The sequence below is a fragment of the Tupaia chinensis genome, unplaced genomic scaffold (genome assembly GCF_000334495.1).
Source record: "Tupaia chinensis unplaced genomic scaffold, TupChi_1.0 Scaffold000528_1, whole genome shotgun sequence".
In the NCBI taxonomy this organism is placed as follows: Eukaryota; Metazoa; Chordata; class Mammalia; order Scandentia; family Tupaiidae; genus Tupaia; species Tupaia belangeri.
Window position 1 is genome coordinate 4,620,011 of NW_006160041.1, and position 17,514 is coordinate 4,637,524.

General features: G+C 37.4%; 1 protein-coding gene across 16 annotated transcripts in view; it reads left to right on the forward strand.

Moving 5' to 3' along the window:
• Window positions 1–17,514, forward strand: part of NRXN3 (neurexin 3) — a 1,829,483-nt gene that overhangs the window by 1,646,950 nt on the left and 165,019 nt on the right. For 9 of the 16 annotated variants that reach the window (XM_027775177.1, XM_006157103.3, XM_006157094.3 and 6 more), the window contains 2 exons: window positions 1,277–1,366; window positions 7,018–7,322. In XM_027775177.1, the coding sequence (XP_027630978.1) occupies window positions 1,277–1,366; window positions 7,018–7,322 (395 nt within the window). The remainder of the gene's footprint in view (window positions 1–1,276; window positions 1,367–7,017; window positions 7,323–17,514) is intronic. The other 7 variants (XM_027775186.1, XM_027775179.1, XM_027775180.1 and 4 more) reach the window with 1 other exon arrangement.

Genomic DNA, 17,514 nt, shown 5'->3' on the forward strand with positions numbered 1-17,514 from the left:
CAATCCCAATATTCTTTCTGGCTTCTAGGCTTCTTTGTAAATTGTTTCTAAGTCGCCTGTTTTGAGATGTTTATTTTATCTTTAACATTGGTAATTTGGAATGGAGTTCCCTAAATTACAATGAATCAAAAGTAATGAATTACAGTTCACTAGTTTCTGCTAGATCAATGTGAGGTTAGTTGATGAGATATAACAGTTCCCAAAGCATTGCTTTGTTATTTTGTTATTTGAAGCATAGTCATGAGGGACAGATCTCCATAACACCACTATTTAAGTCTGTCCTAATTAGAGAAACTATTCAGGGGTAGTAATAACAGTTAGGAACGGAAGAGAGGGGCATGCTAGCAGTTAAAAACATTATGAAGAGAGGGGCATGCTAGCAGTTAAAAACATTATGTTTGAGCCTAGAAACTAATTAGATATTTTGTGTCTAGAAGAAATATTCCTAACAGGCATTATGAATGGATCCTTGTTCAGAAAGGACCTCCATAGGAATGTAAGAGAAAAACTCGGTAAATACAGAGTCTACTCATAGTTCAATAATAAAATGAAGATGCTCAAAAGTCTACAAATGCGTTATCACTCTATAACTCATTTTATCGTCAGATATTTATGTTAGTTTCCTCATTTTTTTTAAAATGTGGAATAAATCTGGACAGAGTTGTAAAGTTTCATTCATTCTATGCTCCCTATTTAACACAGGTAATGAGATGCCAGGGTTTTAACAGAATTTAAAAGTCTCCTTTGGACATCAGGCTTCAATTGTCTTCTCTGGCTTCCCCTTGTCAGAAGGTAGAGTGGTCACTGACACTTGAGAAGGCACTAAGGAAAGACATGGCCCCACGCTTCTGATGGGAATGCAGCGTGATAGTAGAGCAAACCTGACTGAGGAGCTGGTTTCCCGACTGCATGGTGAAATTGATCAGGCAGGAGAATTACTCCCAGGTCAAGGAGATCCTTGTCCCTCAATTGCCCTAATTAATGTGTAATTGGAGAAAGATAGGGAGAGAACGAAGAGCAAACCATTTTTATAAATGGTCAAACCTCTTCCTGATTCTTGTCACATTTTCAAGACATGATGGAGTACTGCATAGCTAAGACTAACCTGACCTCAAACCTGTCATCAAGGGCAGAGTGACTTCAACTCCACCTCCACTAAAGATAAATTGATACCTATCTCTAAAAACTTCATAAAACAAACCAAAAACCTAGGATGTTTTTTAATGACTTATTGACTTTTCAGATTGTTCTTTAAGCTGTTTTTTAAACTTTAAAGGCAACACTGATAATGAACGCTTCCAAATGGTAAAACAGAAAATCCCCTTCAAATATAACCGGCCCGTAGAGGAGTGGCTGCAGGAAAAAGGTAACCGTTGTTAACACTTTCATTTTAAAATCATTTGATTATAAACCCTCATTTTTAAAGCCTGCAAATAAATGTTCCTTAAATGATAATCGCCTGCTGCATAAATGACTGTTTTAATTTTCATTATAATTTGTGTCAGCTTCCACCTGCCATATGTTGATAAATCATGCTATAATACATTGCCATTAAAATACAGTTAAAGGGACTAACATCTAGCCTGCTATCAGCATGACAACCACAAACAAGAAATTTCAGGAACCTCTAAAAAAGAAATGTATTATGGCAATTTAACCACTGCATGACATTATTTGTTAATTTGCTTTAAATTACCTCTTACACCAAAGCTTTCTAAAGACATTTCAAAAGTACTTTTTAAACTTACATCTTGAGACTGTTTTGGCTTCACTGTCTGTAGCATGATTAGCAAAAAAAAAAAAGAAAGAAAAAAATCATAGATCAACTCTCGGAACTTAAACTTCTTAAAACAACTGTTATAAGGGAATCAATTTTTTTTTTTAACATTTGTCTTTAAATAAAGAATAAGAAAAATGACTTTTGCCTTTAAATTCAAACCTGTGGAGGCAAAAGTACTTCACAAGAGATTGTGTCCTAATTGCTGACAAAACTAAAACAAAACAAAACAAAATTTATGTTACACTTTGGTTGTGTGATACCTTTGTGTATTTGATGTTTATGCAACAAAAGTGTAAGTGATTAAGACAATGCATTCGAAAGAGAAGGGCTCCGGAAAGGCAAAACAGCAGTTTCGGATTTGCTGGAGGGAAAAACGCCACAGTGTTAATAAAAGAGGGCAGCGGTTATAACGGATGTTAGAATTTTCTGTGTGGCTTCTGTTTGTTAGACGATACTGTTTTTCAATGAGAAATGTTCTCTATCTCTACGAGGGTACTTACTCAGTTCTTACCTGAGCTGCTACAAGCTATTCTTGTCTCAAGACCTGAAGTGAGCGCTTATAATGTGTAGAGATTGGCTTGAGTTATACATAAGGAGTAATAGTGCTTAGCAGACAACTTAAAAAACAAGGGACTGACTACCATTTTAAGTTGAGTAAAAACATTCAGACCTTTTCACAGAAAATCCTCTCGGACTCCTAATCGTTTGCCCTGTTTTTAACATATGTGGTCTAATTAAAACTAAATTAAGAATAACTCTAAAAAGCAAATAATTTTGTTTAGTAATCACTAGCTCATAAAGTCCCTTTAACATTAGAGACAATGATTGCCTCACTTTTAAAAAGGAAAAGAAAACTAGATGCATGTCTGAGTCTCATGTGCCTGAGAGAACTTTTTTGTTCCTTTCAATTTTATGTTAATAATATTTTATTTTACTCCATTGCCTTTTAAAGTCTAAGTTTAATAGCATGCCAGGCATTTTCATTTGTATAAACCATTCTAAACTTACTAGTAAGCTTTCAGTTTTCCTTATGATAGCATCATTATTAGTTGGGTTTCATTTAAAAGGATGCATTCAAATACACAATTTAAGGGTTTGGGATGGGGGAGCGGTGGTTGAGTCAGGGTGGTGGGTGGTATCCTAATTTCTTAATCAAATATTTATGTTTACGTATGCATATAATTTTGAAAAATTTCTTTCCAGACTTGAGGTTTTCTTCTATATCATTTTCACTGAAATTATCTTTTTTTTGATAAGTTGGCTAAGTAACATCTATTTGTTCTATTGATTTATCTCTTCCTCTGCCTAGTTAATTTTCCCTTTGAGAGGAGTAGAAAATATATACTTAAAGACCTTGTAAAGACACTGAACATAAAGAGTAAAGATAGCAGGATCATTAGGTAGAAGTATTATAAAGTTCTCTGAATGCCTCTTTGGAATTATTTCTGTCATTGGGAATGAGAGTGGGGTCAAAGTCTTCCATAGTCTGTTTCCTGGCTCTGTCTACTATTGACTGACTTTCTGACCTTAGACAATCCACTTAACCTCTTTATATCTCAGATTTCCTATCTGAAGAGAGGAGAAATAATACTATTTCCCAAGGGTGTTCTGAAGTTTAATTAATTAGTCTTTGTGCAACACTGACTAGAGACGTGCCATGATTTAATTTAAGCAGTATGTGAACTTGGTGTCCAAATGAGGTAACAATTAATGACTTCCAAGAGGATGGACACCTAAAACAAAAGTCCTCTGCTATAAATCCTGTACTGATGTTACAATCGTATTTTTAATTATTGATGGTAGAATAATTCTTAGACTGAAGTATATTTGTATGTGTGTGCTTATGCATACACATGGTCACATTATAAAAACATGACTGATCATAAGGAGTGAAAAGTATGAGAATAGTGATAATATGGCATTGATTTTGAGAAATTTGGGGCAAATGATAAAAAGGGAAACTTTCTTTAGCTATTCCTTTATGTTGTCCATAGGAAGAGGGTAGTGATGGTTATTTCTTACTTATTCACTAACTTTTGTTTAGCTCAGAAATAAATCAATCTGAGGAAGAAATTTCAGCAAACAGGGTGTTTCACTCTGTGACTGCTAGCCTTGCTTCTCTTCTTCAGCCAAGGTACAGAGGTCTAGGAGAGGCATTTAAAATAGAAGAAAAGCAGATCTATGCCCCTAGAAGACCATGAAACAAACAAGCAAACAAAAATCCAAATACCTGTTATGGTATAATGGAATATTGAAAAATAAATAACCCCTTCCCTTACCAGTATCTTCTTCCCAAGCAATGATTAGTCAGATCTCGCTGGAAAAACAGATAACCAAGAGTGGAATAGTCTAATATTATAGCCCAAGAAACATTTCTTGTCTGTCCTGATACTTCAGTCGGCCTTGAACAAAAGCCACTTTATGGAGTGAATTATGGCAACTAGATTCAATGCAATCTATCATTTCTAGCCAGTGTAATTCAGCTTTGCATTTCAATTTTCTCTGACCCACTTTTTATTTGTAAACATTCGCAGAATAATACCACTGGAAAAATAAGATGAGAGCCATTATAGAGGTCATCATTGTAAAGTACTTTCAAGAATATTAAAATATAAAACATTCTACCTATTGTCAAGGATAACCACTAACTGATCACCAGTCTGGATTATAAAGAAAGAGATGGATAAATATTCTAATTGACCAACAATTGTGTACATGGAAAAAAGCACCTACTATATACTCTAATATATTCAATTTTCATCCTAGAATTCTACTGAGAAACTTCTCATTTATTATGTTAACCTACCCCAAAAGCCTTTGTGAAGTTGAGAGAGTATTTATTCTCTCCTTCCATAATGCCAGGATTTTTTGTTTGTTTGTTTCTTTGCTTTTTTTTCATTAAGCTTAGGGCTTCTGGAGGTGAGGAGAAGTTGTGTTAAATAAACAATAAAGAAGTGTGAACTCCAGGCTACTACCCACTGTGAATTCCAGGCTACTACCCAGTGTTGTGCATTGAGCTTCTTACTGCATCTTGGGTGAGGAAGACAAAGGCCAAAGGACAGGCAATGATTCATATGCACAGGACACTGGAGAAATTGGTGAAAAAATAATGGAAATCTATTAGAGCTATTCTAATTGCACTCTTGGGATCTGAATAGTTCTGTTATCATTAAATCTGATAGATCCCATTTCTAGTCTCCAGAGATTCTTATAAAGTGCAGATCATTTTAACTATAAAAAAATTTATCTGGCCAATTCTCTGTACTTTAGTATTTGAAATCTCCAAAGAGAAATTATTTATAAGTTCTCCTTAACTAGTACCCTTAAGAACTGCCCAATGAGGAGTTGACTCCTGTCTGAAGAGTCCTGTCTGAGCAGATGCATTTTTCTTTCTCTGCCCCTTTCATTTCTTCCACTATTATACATTAAGGAGGTATTCCAAAGTACACATCAGAAATTCATGTATATCAGGGCCAGCAGATGGCATAATGGTTACGTTGCTGGACTCCCATGTAGTCAACCACAGTTGGAGTCCCAGACCTGGTGACTTAAAACCCTTGCCAGGAATGTGTGTGTGTATGTGTGCCCAAAATCCTGAGAGAATGCAGGAGAAGGAATTGCATGTGGCCATCCCCCCTGGGGGGTGATTTCTTGCTTTCTGTCTCTCTCTCTGTGGCAAGCACACACACCCTAGAGCAAAAAATATCTCTCTCTAAAGAAAAGAAAGGAAGAAAGAAAGAAAGAAAGAAAGAAAGAAAGAAAGAAAGAAAGAAAGAAAGAAAGAAAGAAAGAAAGAAATTCATGTATATCTAAGCATTGCATGGCCTTGAAGACCATGTAATAGTGGAAGAGGTTAAGGGCACAAACATCACAGTATGCCCCTGTTCATGTTAGAGATCATGGAGCAAAAACCTCAGCCTGTTAAAAATATCCTACCTTAATTACGCAGTCAAGAAAAATAGACGATTGTTTCTAGTTATTTATAACTAAAATAATTCAGGTGATTAGATTAAGAATGAATAGAGCGTTGTCTGATCACTGATTAAAATGGAGAAACAGTTCAGAAGGGATATACTTAATTCCATTAATAAGTCCTTTTTTTCCTTTCTCTCTCCATATGGAAAAGCAGAAGGAAGTAACCTGGGGAAATAACAGTAAAAAAGGCCTTCACATGTTGCTGTCCTGATAAATTACAATGAGTTTTCAAAAGATGTTTGAGTTTGTCCAGATAAGATCTAGTACTAGAGAGAGGTTTTTCTAAGTAGAAATAGTTGGGAGTAAGATTAGTTGAGTTCCACTGTTCTAAACTCTATTCGGCCATGATTCATTCCGATAGTTTTTCCCCATGGAAGTATAGATGATCCTCAAAAGGAATTCCAAATAAGGTGAACTACTGATGATCTTCAACCCACTAACATAGCTCTCTATTACTTGAAAAAGTTTTGTGTGTTGATTTCCTTATTAATATCCATCCTCCTTTTACAAAATGTATTGAGTGTCAATGACATTTTTTTCCCCAGTCCAGGAACATTATCAATGAATACTTATTTTTTAATATGTTAGGGAACATATTAGTTGTGTAACCATAAGTCCACACCAACAAAAATTAAGAGATAAGGATTTATCTTTCAGGATATCATTAAATAGAAAATATAGATAGAATAGTATCAACTATAAAGATGTATAAGAAATGTGTTTAGTGACTAAAATGTTGATTTTTACAAGTATGCAATGAATCCAACTGGAATTTAATTTCAGTTAATTTAGTGATCAGACTTCGTTTGGAAATTCAATGTTCTAAATCACCTTACTGAATTTTTGTTTGCCACATACACCTTATTTTAGTTGTCATTGTGTTATTCTGTAGTTTAAAAATTAGTTCAGAAAAACTTATGATTTATTGTGATCATCACTTGGTTAGATGTTTCTTTCTGTCGTCCACAATTACATACCCCAAAGAAATGCAATACTTGTCATCCTTGAATAAAGATTTCTTCTTCCTTAGAAGAAATTGTATCTTCCTTTATTTAGATTATCTAAGATTTTCAGCTAGACAGTGGAAGAGATAACCACAGTGAAATGTTACTTGCCAATGCTTGTATTAAATATTCGTTATCTATTTTTTTCTTTTTTATTTACTCAAGGAAGCCTGTTATGATGCCTGGTTCATACAGACCAGGTAACCCAAAGAAGGAAATGTATGGGAATAATAATATTTCCTCCACCCAACCCACTAGGCCGGCAGTTAACCATCTTCAACACTCAGGCGCAAATAGCCATTGGTGGAAAGGACAAAGGACGCCTCTTCCAAGGCCAACTCTCTGGGCTCTATTATGATGGTTTGAAAGTACTGAACATGGCAGCTGAGAACAACCCCAATATTAAAATCAATGGAAGCGTCCGGCTGGTGGGAGAAGTGCCATCAATCTTGGGAACAACACAGACAACCTCCATGCCACCAGAAATGTCTACTACTGTCATGGAAACTACCACTACAATGGCTACTACCACAACTCGCAAGAATCGCTCTACATCTGTTCAGGTAAACCCATTTCCAACTATTAATTGCTTCTGCATCTTTGTCTTAGAACACTGATCATGAGAGTAACCTTTCAATGTAGCTAAGAGTTGAAATTACTCTTTTTGTAAGGAGGATGCCTCCAGATTCTCACCGTAAAAAGACCAAAGAATAGAGAAAGATAAAACCATTGCTAAAAAGTTACAAATGTCTTGTGGCACTCATGTTATTATTTTTTTATATTTATCACTAAAATGGTAAATTTATTATTCAAAATGAGCAGTAGACCACACTTTCAGTATAAAATACTCCCTTCTCTCATGTTATTGCCTTTCTTTTCAAATAGAAAAAAGAGAAAAGATGAAATAAAAATTTGTTGTATTTAAAAAAATTCTAGTTCAATTCTATTCACATCCTCCAAATGGCTTTGCTAGAGCATAAATCATTCATTATTGAAGCCAAAGGGTACCATTAAATCAAGGGCAATTGAAGCTAGAAATTCAACTAATCCTTGTAAAACATAGTCTTTGTTTTTGATATTAAATCTTCGTTTGTCATCATTATTTTTTTCCATTTTTGTTTCCTTCATATTTGACCAAGATACTAATTACATTAGAATATTTGAAAGTTTGTGTTTAGTTGTGCAGGAAATCTTCCATTTGGTGGTAAGGTTTTTGTTTTTCTACTTGAAAGTAATTATAGCCAAGCTAAAGCTTAATACTTTGTTGTATCCCTTGGTATTTCATAAATCTAGTTAGTAGGGAGTAGGAGGTTAATCAAGTTATTAGCTTTAAATACTCTGGCATAAAATAGGATATTCCAGTTGCTTGTGGGAAAATTACCCCTAGCCTAGTTAGTGTTTGTAGAAAATTCAGTGGATCAGTACTTGTCCCTTCCGTTTCCTAAAGACATTATCCAGGAAGTCAACAGAGTCTTTGGCATCTCCCTTCCATTTATTTCAGTGGATGCTGTAAACATAAAAATTAACAACCAACTAAGCTCCCTATGTGTTTCCACTTTTTTGAAGTAAGTTTGTGTAAGTTAGATAAAGGTAAACATGTTGTCTTCCTTTTCTCTGACTTCATAGAAATAATTTGAAACTGTACTCATATGCGTTGACTAAGCTATCAGGCCAATTTTATGTGTTTTTGAAAGGCTAAGTACCTGGTTAGCATAGCACTCTTATTGTCACACTTGCTGTTGTGTGTATACCTCCACATGCTCAAAAGAAAAAAAAAAAAAACAGCTCTTCTCTACTGATATTAAAGCAATAACTCCTGACACCTCACTCTACTCACTGAAAAGAAGATAAAAGGCAATATATATTTCTATTATGACTCTCTATAGCTCAAGAGCAGATCTGTTTATTGTTGGTGAAAGGATAGTTCTGTCTGCATAGATCTTGGCAGACTTGTTTTGTTTCTGTCAGAATACATTCTACTAACTCTATGGGAAGCAGAGGAGCAAATGGCTTTTTCCTTGTAGGACTGACTGGTCCTATGGTCAATTTGAAGGTAGACTTTTCACTGACCTTGGGAGGATTTAATGTTACACAAGGGTTCAGGGACTAAGTCATGGTAATTATCAATTTCTGACTTTCCCTTTTAATGGGCAGTACATAGATAAGAGCAGATTGGGTGAGTTCCTAAACTTTTTCCATATACTAAGAAAGTTAGAGTTTCTTGACAAGTGCAGGTTACAAAGTACTAAATGTTGCCATTGACTAATTCTAAAGGCCCCTGAGCCTGTGGTCATTTAGGAGAGGTAGATGGGCACCTGGGAATGCACTCTCCAGCGGCCTCCCTCTGGTACGTGTTTCTTTTCCTTTGAGTCTAGCAATAATTGGATTATATCTACATAACTTTCCTTTTCTTCTACCAAGGCTATAAAAATGAGTTATAAATCTGTTGACATTCTGTTTTGAAGGGTGTGTAAATACATACTCTTGGAAGAAAGCCAACCGTTGGCAGAATTGATTCAACTAGGATGAGGGATAAAATGTTCCATGTCATTTGAAGACTAACTAGAGGAAATAACTTGATGCCAAGAATTTTGAACTTTTTTGTTCTTGTCAATTAGCCATAAGAAGGTTACATTGTGTCCCATAAAAAAGCAAAAGCCTCATCTCCATGTCTATTTTGATCTCAAATACATTCTATGGATCATAGCAATCCTATGTCAAGAGTAGGAGTCTACTAAACTTTGAATTGTATTCAAAGTTTAGGACAGTTCCCAGATTGTGGAGACTATGGGTGAGAAAGATCAGTCCCAGAAGCCTTAATAGGCAATGTGACTTAGCTAATTTTTTGATGAAGACAATTCCTAAAACTCTGATCTTCAGAAAGGAAAAAAAAGTGGAGAAGACTGGATTTCATATCCACCAGGCTGATCATTCACTTATTTATCTTTGTATGAAATTACATATAGGACATTTTATAAACGAATACTGTGTTCCATCCTTCTTTGCTTTGATAACATTGTGTAAAATAAAGCTATCCTGAAATGAAGATCCTCTAGGGAAAACAAAGTAAGCACGTGAGTCCACAAATATAGATATCTGGCAGTTCAAAAATCCACTAGTTTCTTCTTAAGCACAAGCTAAGGAGTTCATTTCTGGTAGACATTGGTTGGTGTTTAATTCAGATCAAAGTGAAACTATAAAGTCCCAGATCTGTTCTTACCTGTGCATGAAAGTGGATAAATGGTTTTAAGTAGATAGGGCTCCACAGTGCGGTAGCCTCCAGAAAGTAACTGGTGCTTTGATCTTTCTGATACTCCAGTTTGTTAACAATGTGAATGCAGAATTAATTGTGAATGACAAGTAGGTCAATCAGGTCCTGACCTTATATTAAGAATAAGGGACCAGACCATAAAGTGGTGGTTAAGGCATTTGGATTTCACATGGCCAACTGCATGGTTTATAATCCTGGACTCTATGGCCAGGAACATGTACTTATGTGCCCAAAATCCTAAAAGGAGAAAGAAGAAGGATTGCAGTGTGACCATGTGACCATACCCTATGAGGAGTGCTTGCTTGCTTTCTCTCTTTCTCTCTCCCCTGTCTCTCTTCAGTAAGTACATGTGCCCTCTAACAAATTACCAAAATAATAAAAATAAAAATAATTTTGGATGAGAAAAAAATGAATTGGTTCAGTAATACAGAAGTTAAGTGCTATGCAAAGGAAGCTGGATCTCACATGGCCATTGGGGTTGAGGATCTGAATACTAGCCCCAGTGACAAACATACTTGGTGCATGTGTTCCTGCCTAGGATATTGACTGGCTTCACATCAGTTCTCACTGTGAGTCAGTGACTTAGGAATGGCTATGTATTGGGGGTAAGGGTTGGAGTATGGGATGGTGTGTTAGTTCATTATCATGTTGCTGACAGAAATATCTGAGGCTAGGTGATTTATACAGAATAGAAGTTATTTGACTCATGATTATGGTGGCTGGAAAGTCTAAGAGCATGGGGCCAGCATCTGCCTGAACTCTATATCACAACATGGCAGAGAGAGCTGCAAGATTAGTGGGCATAGTCAGAGAAGTAGAGAGAGAAGAGAGAGCGAAAGACCTGTAAGAAAATTTTGCTTTTTTTTTAAGACTCATTTATTTCAAGAACAAGAAAGATAAAGACAGAAACAGTACCTCCAATAGGGTATCACATTGCCATCCAACCCCAGCTTCAGCTAGCCCTAGATCATGGGCACCCATGTGCTGAGCATATTCAGGGAGGTCTCCTAACACAAACTTGGAACATAGTCACGGGGGTGGGGAGCTCACAGAGCACTGTATTCTACTGCTGCACCACTCTCTGTCCCCACCTTTCTGTCTTAAAACAACCCTTTCCTGCATGAACTAAACTCTTCTTCTGAAAGGGAGAATTCACACCCTCTCAGGAGACAGCAGTAATCTATTCACAAGGATGGGGTTGCCATGATCCAAACCCTATCTACTAGGTTCCACCTCCATCACTCTGGGGCCCAAACTTCTAGCATGCAAACCTCTTGGGGATAAGTCATTATCCCAAACATAGGAGGTGATTTGGCTAGATCTCATGCATGAGATGAAAATACAACTGGGCCTTGTAGAATAAGTACAACAGGATAGGTGATGAGAGCAACAAATTCCAGGTTGACCAAATGTCAGTAGCTAAACTGTAAAAGTTAGAGATGATCATTCTTGGAGAGATAGCCACGTCCAAGTAAACGAGAGACAAAGGATTCAGATTTTGAAAGCCTTGGGCTGAAACTCATCCAAATGGAAGAGGACTCGGAGAGAAAAAATTGATTGTGTTCTGTGAGCCTTACTACCATGAGTGGCCAAGCAACTGTACAGCCTCTTCTACTACCATTGATTCCTGTGTTGGTAGGTAACTGTCATAACACTGGTAAGTCATCTTCTAACAGAAAAATTCAACTCATCCTTACTCCTCATTCAAGATAGAAGAGGAAAGTAAGAAACAAAAGTCTTTTGCCACTAACTTTCAGCTACCATGACCAAAATGTTTCCACCAGAAAGGCAATGGCCTGAGGAAAATAGTTTTAAGAATAATGCGTATTCCCTTACCATAGGCCTCTAGCTGGAATTATCAGCAAAGAAAGAGCTCAGTGTGTTCTTTGCAAATCACCATTTGGAATCATTCACAAGCTATTAGCAGGGTACAGATCTTGACCCACCTTCTCTGTGCTGGGTTTCAGTAAAGTCACCTTGACATTGACCAGTGTTACCTGGCACCAGAAAATTGTCAGGAAATCACAATGCACAGCCGAGATTGAAACTATCCTAATAAGTGGCAGAAAGGAAATTCTTAAGACACTTCAAGATTTTATCTTCATCTCAAGCTTCAGAAATTTGAGAATGGAATGTGACTCATTTTCAAAAATTCCAGAAAAAATTTCCAGTTTTTCATGCTTTTTAGCTGTACCTTTATGGAAAGTTTTCTTTTTGATCTTTTGGTTTTATGCTGGTACAGTAAGAAGCACACTTCTGCCTTGGTACCAAAGATTGCAAAACAAAGCAAAGATGTGTGATTAAAAAGAGGAGCCTGCACACCGTCTGTTCCTGGTAGAGTCCTAGTATGTTGAAAGGAATAACATGGGCTTTAGATTCAGATTTCCAAGTTGGACTCCAGGTTCTTCCAGTTAGAATACCACGTTTTTCTCAGTCTTTGAATAATCAAACCATCTTGGATTGAGATACAAAGTAGATTCACCTTATCCAAATAACTTGCTGTAACAGGATGCAGATCACACTGAATCAATCAGCTGTGTGTTTTAGGCAGTTTGACTAGCCTGTCAAAGCCTCTGTTTCATTATTAGAAAAAGTGACCTAATAACATTCATAGCCTTGTTGTAAGTAGTAAGTTTGATTGTGTATGGAAAGCACCACCTAAGTTTTTAGTAAAAGTTTTCATGTCAGGAAGCCACTTCAACTTCAGAGGCTCTCCCAGAACTCACAGAACCTCATAGAGCTTAGCCTTCCTGTTGAGTTGGATAAGCACAAGAATAATTGTCTATACTCATACAAATGACATTGACCCACGGTCCCTACTGAGGGTGCCAGATTGAATCAGAACCCTGGACTCATCAATTAGAAGAGATTTCTGTGGAAGACTCTTTCATACTCTAGAATAGGAATTGTCTTTGCTGAACAAGTATTATACTCAGACTGTTCTGTTAGGTTGAAGCATATAAAATTGCCATTTTTGTACGCCAGAATGGTCAAGTATCAGCAATTTAATATGGTTCCATGACAAACATGGCATGTAGATTTACTGCATGTTGCTTTAAATGCTATTTTGAGGCTTGGGCTAGAGTACCACATTTTTTCTCAAAGTCTTTGAATAATCAAACTGGCTTGGATTGGGATACGAAATAGATTCACCTTATCCAAATAACTTGCTATAACAGGATGCAGATCACACTGAATCAAGAGTGGTTCTACTTACCCAGAGAATTATCCCCTCTGGGTGCCTCTACCTTTCCCTGCTGCCACCAGCTTGATAGAAGTGAAACGAGGAATCCACACAGTGTTCTCTGCTTTGCTTTTACTACTAGACAACAGAGCCTCCAGGGGAAGTTTATTTTTAGGATCAGGGCTCAACTAATATTGATTAACAGCCTTACATAATGTGTGGCTCCAGGGCTTGTTCCTTTCCTGCCAAGCCTCATAACTGGGGAAGGTGCTGAAGATTTGTCAGTCTAATTAGACTTTCGCTGCCAGCCAAGAAATATCTTCTGTCTTCTCCTTGCCCTCACATAGATACTTTCTTTTCCCCTCTCAGAGAATAATTTTGGGGGAAGGAAATTGTACTCTAATTTACTTGTTGCCTGGTAAGACTTTCCAGTGACATTTTCTCTCTGAAATTGAGTAGTTCTAATGAAAAAAAGGGGGAAAAAAAAGACACTTGATGGGTTTACCTATCTCTTAAAGACGTATGTATTGACAGTACAAATAGGCCAGAAAAGAGAATCCACTGCAGTTTCTGTTCATCTCCTTTCTAATACCTTAATTTTAGTGAATGAGCCCGACATTTCTCCAAGCTGTGTCTAGTCACTTAACGGGGCCCCTCAGAAGGTCCTGACAGTAGACAGACTGGAAGTCTGCAAGTTCCCAGGAGAAGTTACGGAGATGTGCTTCTAATTAGGATGTAACATTTATAGAGTGGAATTTCCATCAGAACTGCTGATAAGGCTTTGGATATTATTTTGAAGCATGTGAACTGTAGGGAAGGAAGTGGGTCAGCTCTTAGTTTCTCACACATGGAGGTCCCTAAATGTTTTAAAAGCTCGGAGTGGTTTTTCTGATTACCTAACAGACTATTGGACCAAGTCTAAACCAAATTCTTTATTGGGAGCACACAGATCACCCACTTGCCATGTCTCTGACCATATTTTCTACTATAGTTCTCTAATCATAAAAGGTTTTTATTGTTGATGTTTTCTGTTCTGCTCAAGAGGGCACATTTGCTCACAGGAAGGAGTCAGAGAGAAAGGGAGAGTGAAAAAGAACCCTTCAATGGGGCATGGTCGTGCCATTTCTCTATCCTGTTAGGATTTGGGGTGCTCATGCACATATGTCCAATTCATTTCTTAGGTTTCCAGGGCCAGGATTTAAACCATGAGGTCTTCCATGTGGGATCCAGCTCATTCACTCACCAGGCCACACAGCTGGCTCTTACAAAGTTCTTAGTCTTTTTTTTTTTTTTTTTCACAAGGTGAAAATAAGGGTGAAGCAAGTGAAGGAGCATTATACAATTCAGAGTTAGATCCTGTCTTTAAAATGATGATAATGTGTTCTTCATGGATTTTTTTCCTACATTAATTTAAAAATACTGTAATAAGACATATTAGAAAAACAGTTTTAGGTCATCCCCTTAAATTTTTTTCTTTTCTTTTCTTCTTTTTGTTTTTTTTTGTTTGTTTGTTTGTTTTTTGGAGAGGTTTTTGCCATAGGGCATGTGCGCTTGCCAGACAGACAGAGAGAGGCAGAGAGACAGAAAGTGAGAAATCACACTCCAGGCGGGATGGCAATGCTGCAGTCCCTCCTCCTCCATTCTCCTCTCGGGATCTTGGGCATGCACGCACACGCACCCGGCGTGAGTTTTAAGCCACCAGGTCCAGGACTTGAATCGCTGTTGACTACATGGGAGTCCAGCGACATAGCTATTACACTAACTGCTGGTCCTAGCCCCTTAAATTTTTCAACTTAAACCATTACCTCATTCAGTAGCCCCATCCCTGCTTGAACATGCCAAACATCCTGTGCCTTCCCACTTGCTTTTCTTCCCAGATGTTTGTGCAACTTACTACCTTGCTTTATTCAGCTTTCTGTTCAAATGACACATTCCAGAGAGGACCTCTTTGACTATCCTGGATGAAATTACTCTCTTCATTTCTTTCTCCTGCTTTACTGGTACTTATAGTAATTATCACGACCTGCCATTGCATCATGTATTTGTTTATTGTTCCTAATCACTGGAATGTCAATTCTAGGGTGACAAGGTCTTTGGTTGTGTTTGTTTGTTTGTAGAAAGGTTTTTGCTATAGGGCACATGCACTCACTAGAGAGACAGCAAGAAACAGAGAGACAGAAAGCAAGAAATCACCCCCCAAGGGGATGGCCTTGTTGTAATCCCTTCTCCTCCATTCTCCGCTTGGGATTTTGGACAGGCACACACATGTGTCCAGCATGAGTTTTAAACTGCCAGGTCCGGGACTTGAACCACAGTTGACTACATGAGAGTCCAGTGATGTAACCATTGTGCCATCTGCTGATCCTAACAAGGTCTTTGTTTTAGGTTCTACAGTAGCATTAAGTCACATAGACCAACAGTTCACATTGATTGAAAGGTGTGAATAGGCAACAATCTAGCAGTACCTTCTAAAGGATGTCACAGACCTAGTGATATTCATAGGCTCATTCTAGCTTTTAAGATCTCTATTCCCCTGAGTCCACTTCCTGGTGGGGCTTACTGTTGGGGATATCATCCCTGGTTATGCTGCTCTTGAATCTTTCTTTGCCTTAAGAAGAAGTCCCAAAGAGACTGGATGGTAGTACAGTAGTAAAATGCTCTGCTCTGTGAGACTGACTCACATGGGGAGGTTTTGAGTTTGCATATGGAGACCTTCCTATCTGCGGATGACTGTGGTTGGAGATGGATCATGGCATTAGGGCTCTGTTGAGGAACTTGTGGAAGAATAACTAAATGAAACTAAAGAATCCCAGTGATATTTCATTGTCTCTAATGTGCAAGATTGTTCTTGTTGATCTCTGATCTATCCTTCCCTAGAACTTATTCATCAAGTCCAAGATTTAGCAAGGCCTAGTCCAAAAATTGACTCTAGGAGTAAGGATCCTGCTTCTGAACTTTGGAGACAAATAACTCAGGCCTGCTGAGAACAGGACTTTCTAAAAGGCAGCTATGTCTGGAAGGCTATAGTCCAAGGCCATTTTTGCAGGCTATAAATGGAGTCTCAGGAACCAAAGAGAGCACACAGGTCTTCTTAAAATTGAAGGTGTTGGGACCAGCAGATGGCGTAATGATTATGTCACTGGACTTCCACTGAGTCAACTATGATTCAAGTTCTAGATCTGGCAGCTTAATCTCATGCCATGTATGTGTGCATGCACATACAAAATCTTGACAGGACAATGGAGAGAAGGAATTGTGACATGGCCATCTCCCCTGGTGGGTGATTTCTTGATTTCTGTCTCGCTGTTACTCTGGTAAGTGCAAATGCCCTATAGCAAAAATCTCTCAAAAAAAAAAAAAAAGTATTTATGCCAGAGATGAAATGGAATTCTATTTGGTCAGAGGTATGCTTATGTGTACCAAGCAAAAATTAACACAGTGACTCCTGATGGCAAACCAAATCAAAATCAGAATAATCTGGGAAAAGGTTACTTATACCCATGGAAATAGTGGCATGGTTCAAGCCAAATTACGAAGCAAAATTCCTGCGAAGGCCATTGGGCACAAAATCTGTGTGATGCTGTACCCCTTAAGAATTTAAAATAATAAAATTAAATAAATAAAAATGGATTTGTAGTCTTGTAAAAATAAATTGGCTCTAGCACTTATAGTTTTCAGAACACTTCTAGAAATACACCATTATTCACCTTCCGTTTTCATTTTTTTCTCCTTATTTCTTTTCCAAAAAGCTAAATCCTTAATTTTCCTTAATCTCGCCTACCAATACTGCAATACTGGCAAATATAAATTATGTTAATGTCTCTGTAAATTCTTTAATTAGTAGAGATGTAAAATTAGCTTAAGTTTCTTTTACCTAGTTCTAGTGAATGGATACATTGTGGGTAGTCTCCTACCTGCTTTCAGTTAACCACTTTTGTTTCTCTAATGCCTAAGTATATTATTTAAATGCCATTTATTCATAGATGTGACCTATGATTCAACTGGCTTCATAATTACCTGTTTTCTTCATGATCTTTTGAGAGAATATTGATGCAAGATGCAATGAGAAACCACTAGATCAAGAGTAGAAACTGTCTCTGTTATTCATCACTTGACATTTAGGGTCTACCACAAAGCAGGTCTCAAAACCATTTGTTGAAGAAAAGGAAGCATGTATTGAATGAAATTAACTTGAGCAAATGCTTATCTGCAGAGGGAAGAGGCACCAAAGGGGAGCCAATATTACTCATGGTCAAGGTAGACAAAGACAGCTCTGAAAGCAGTCTGTCAAAAAGGAAAG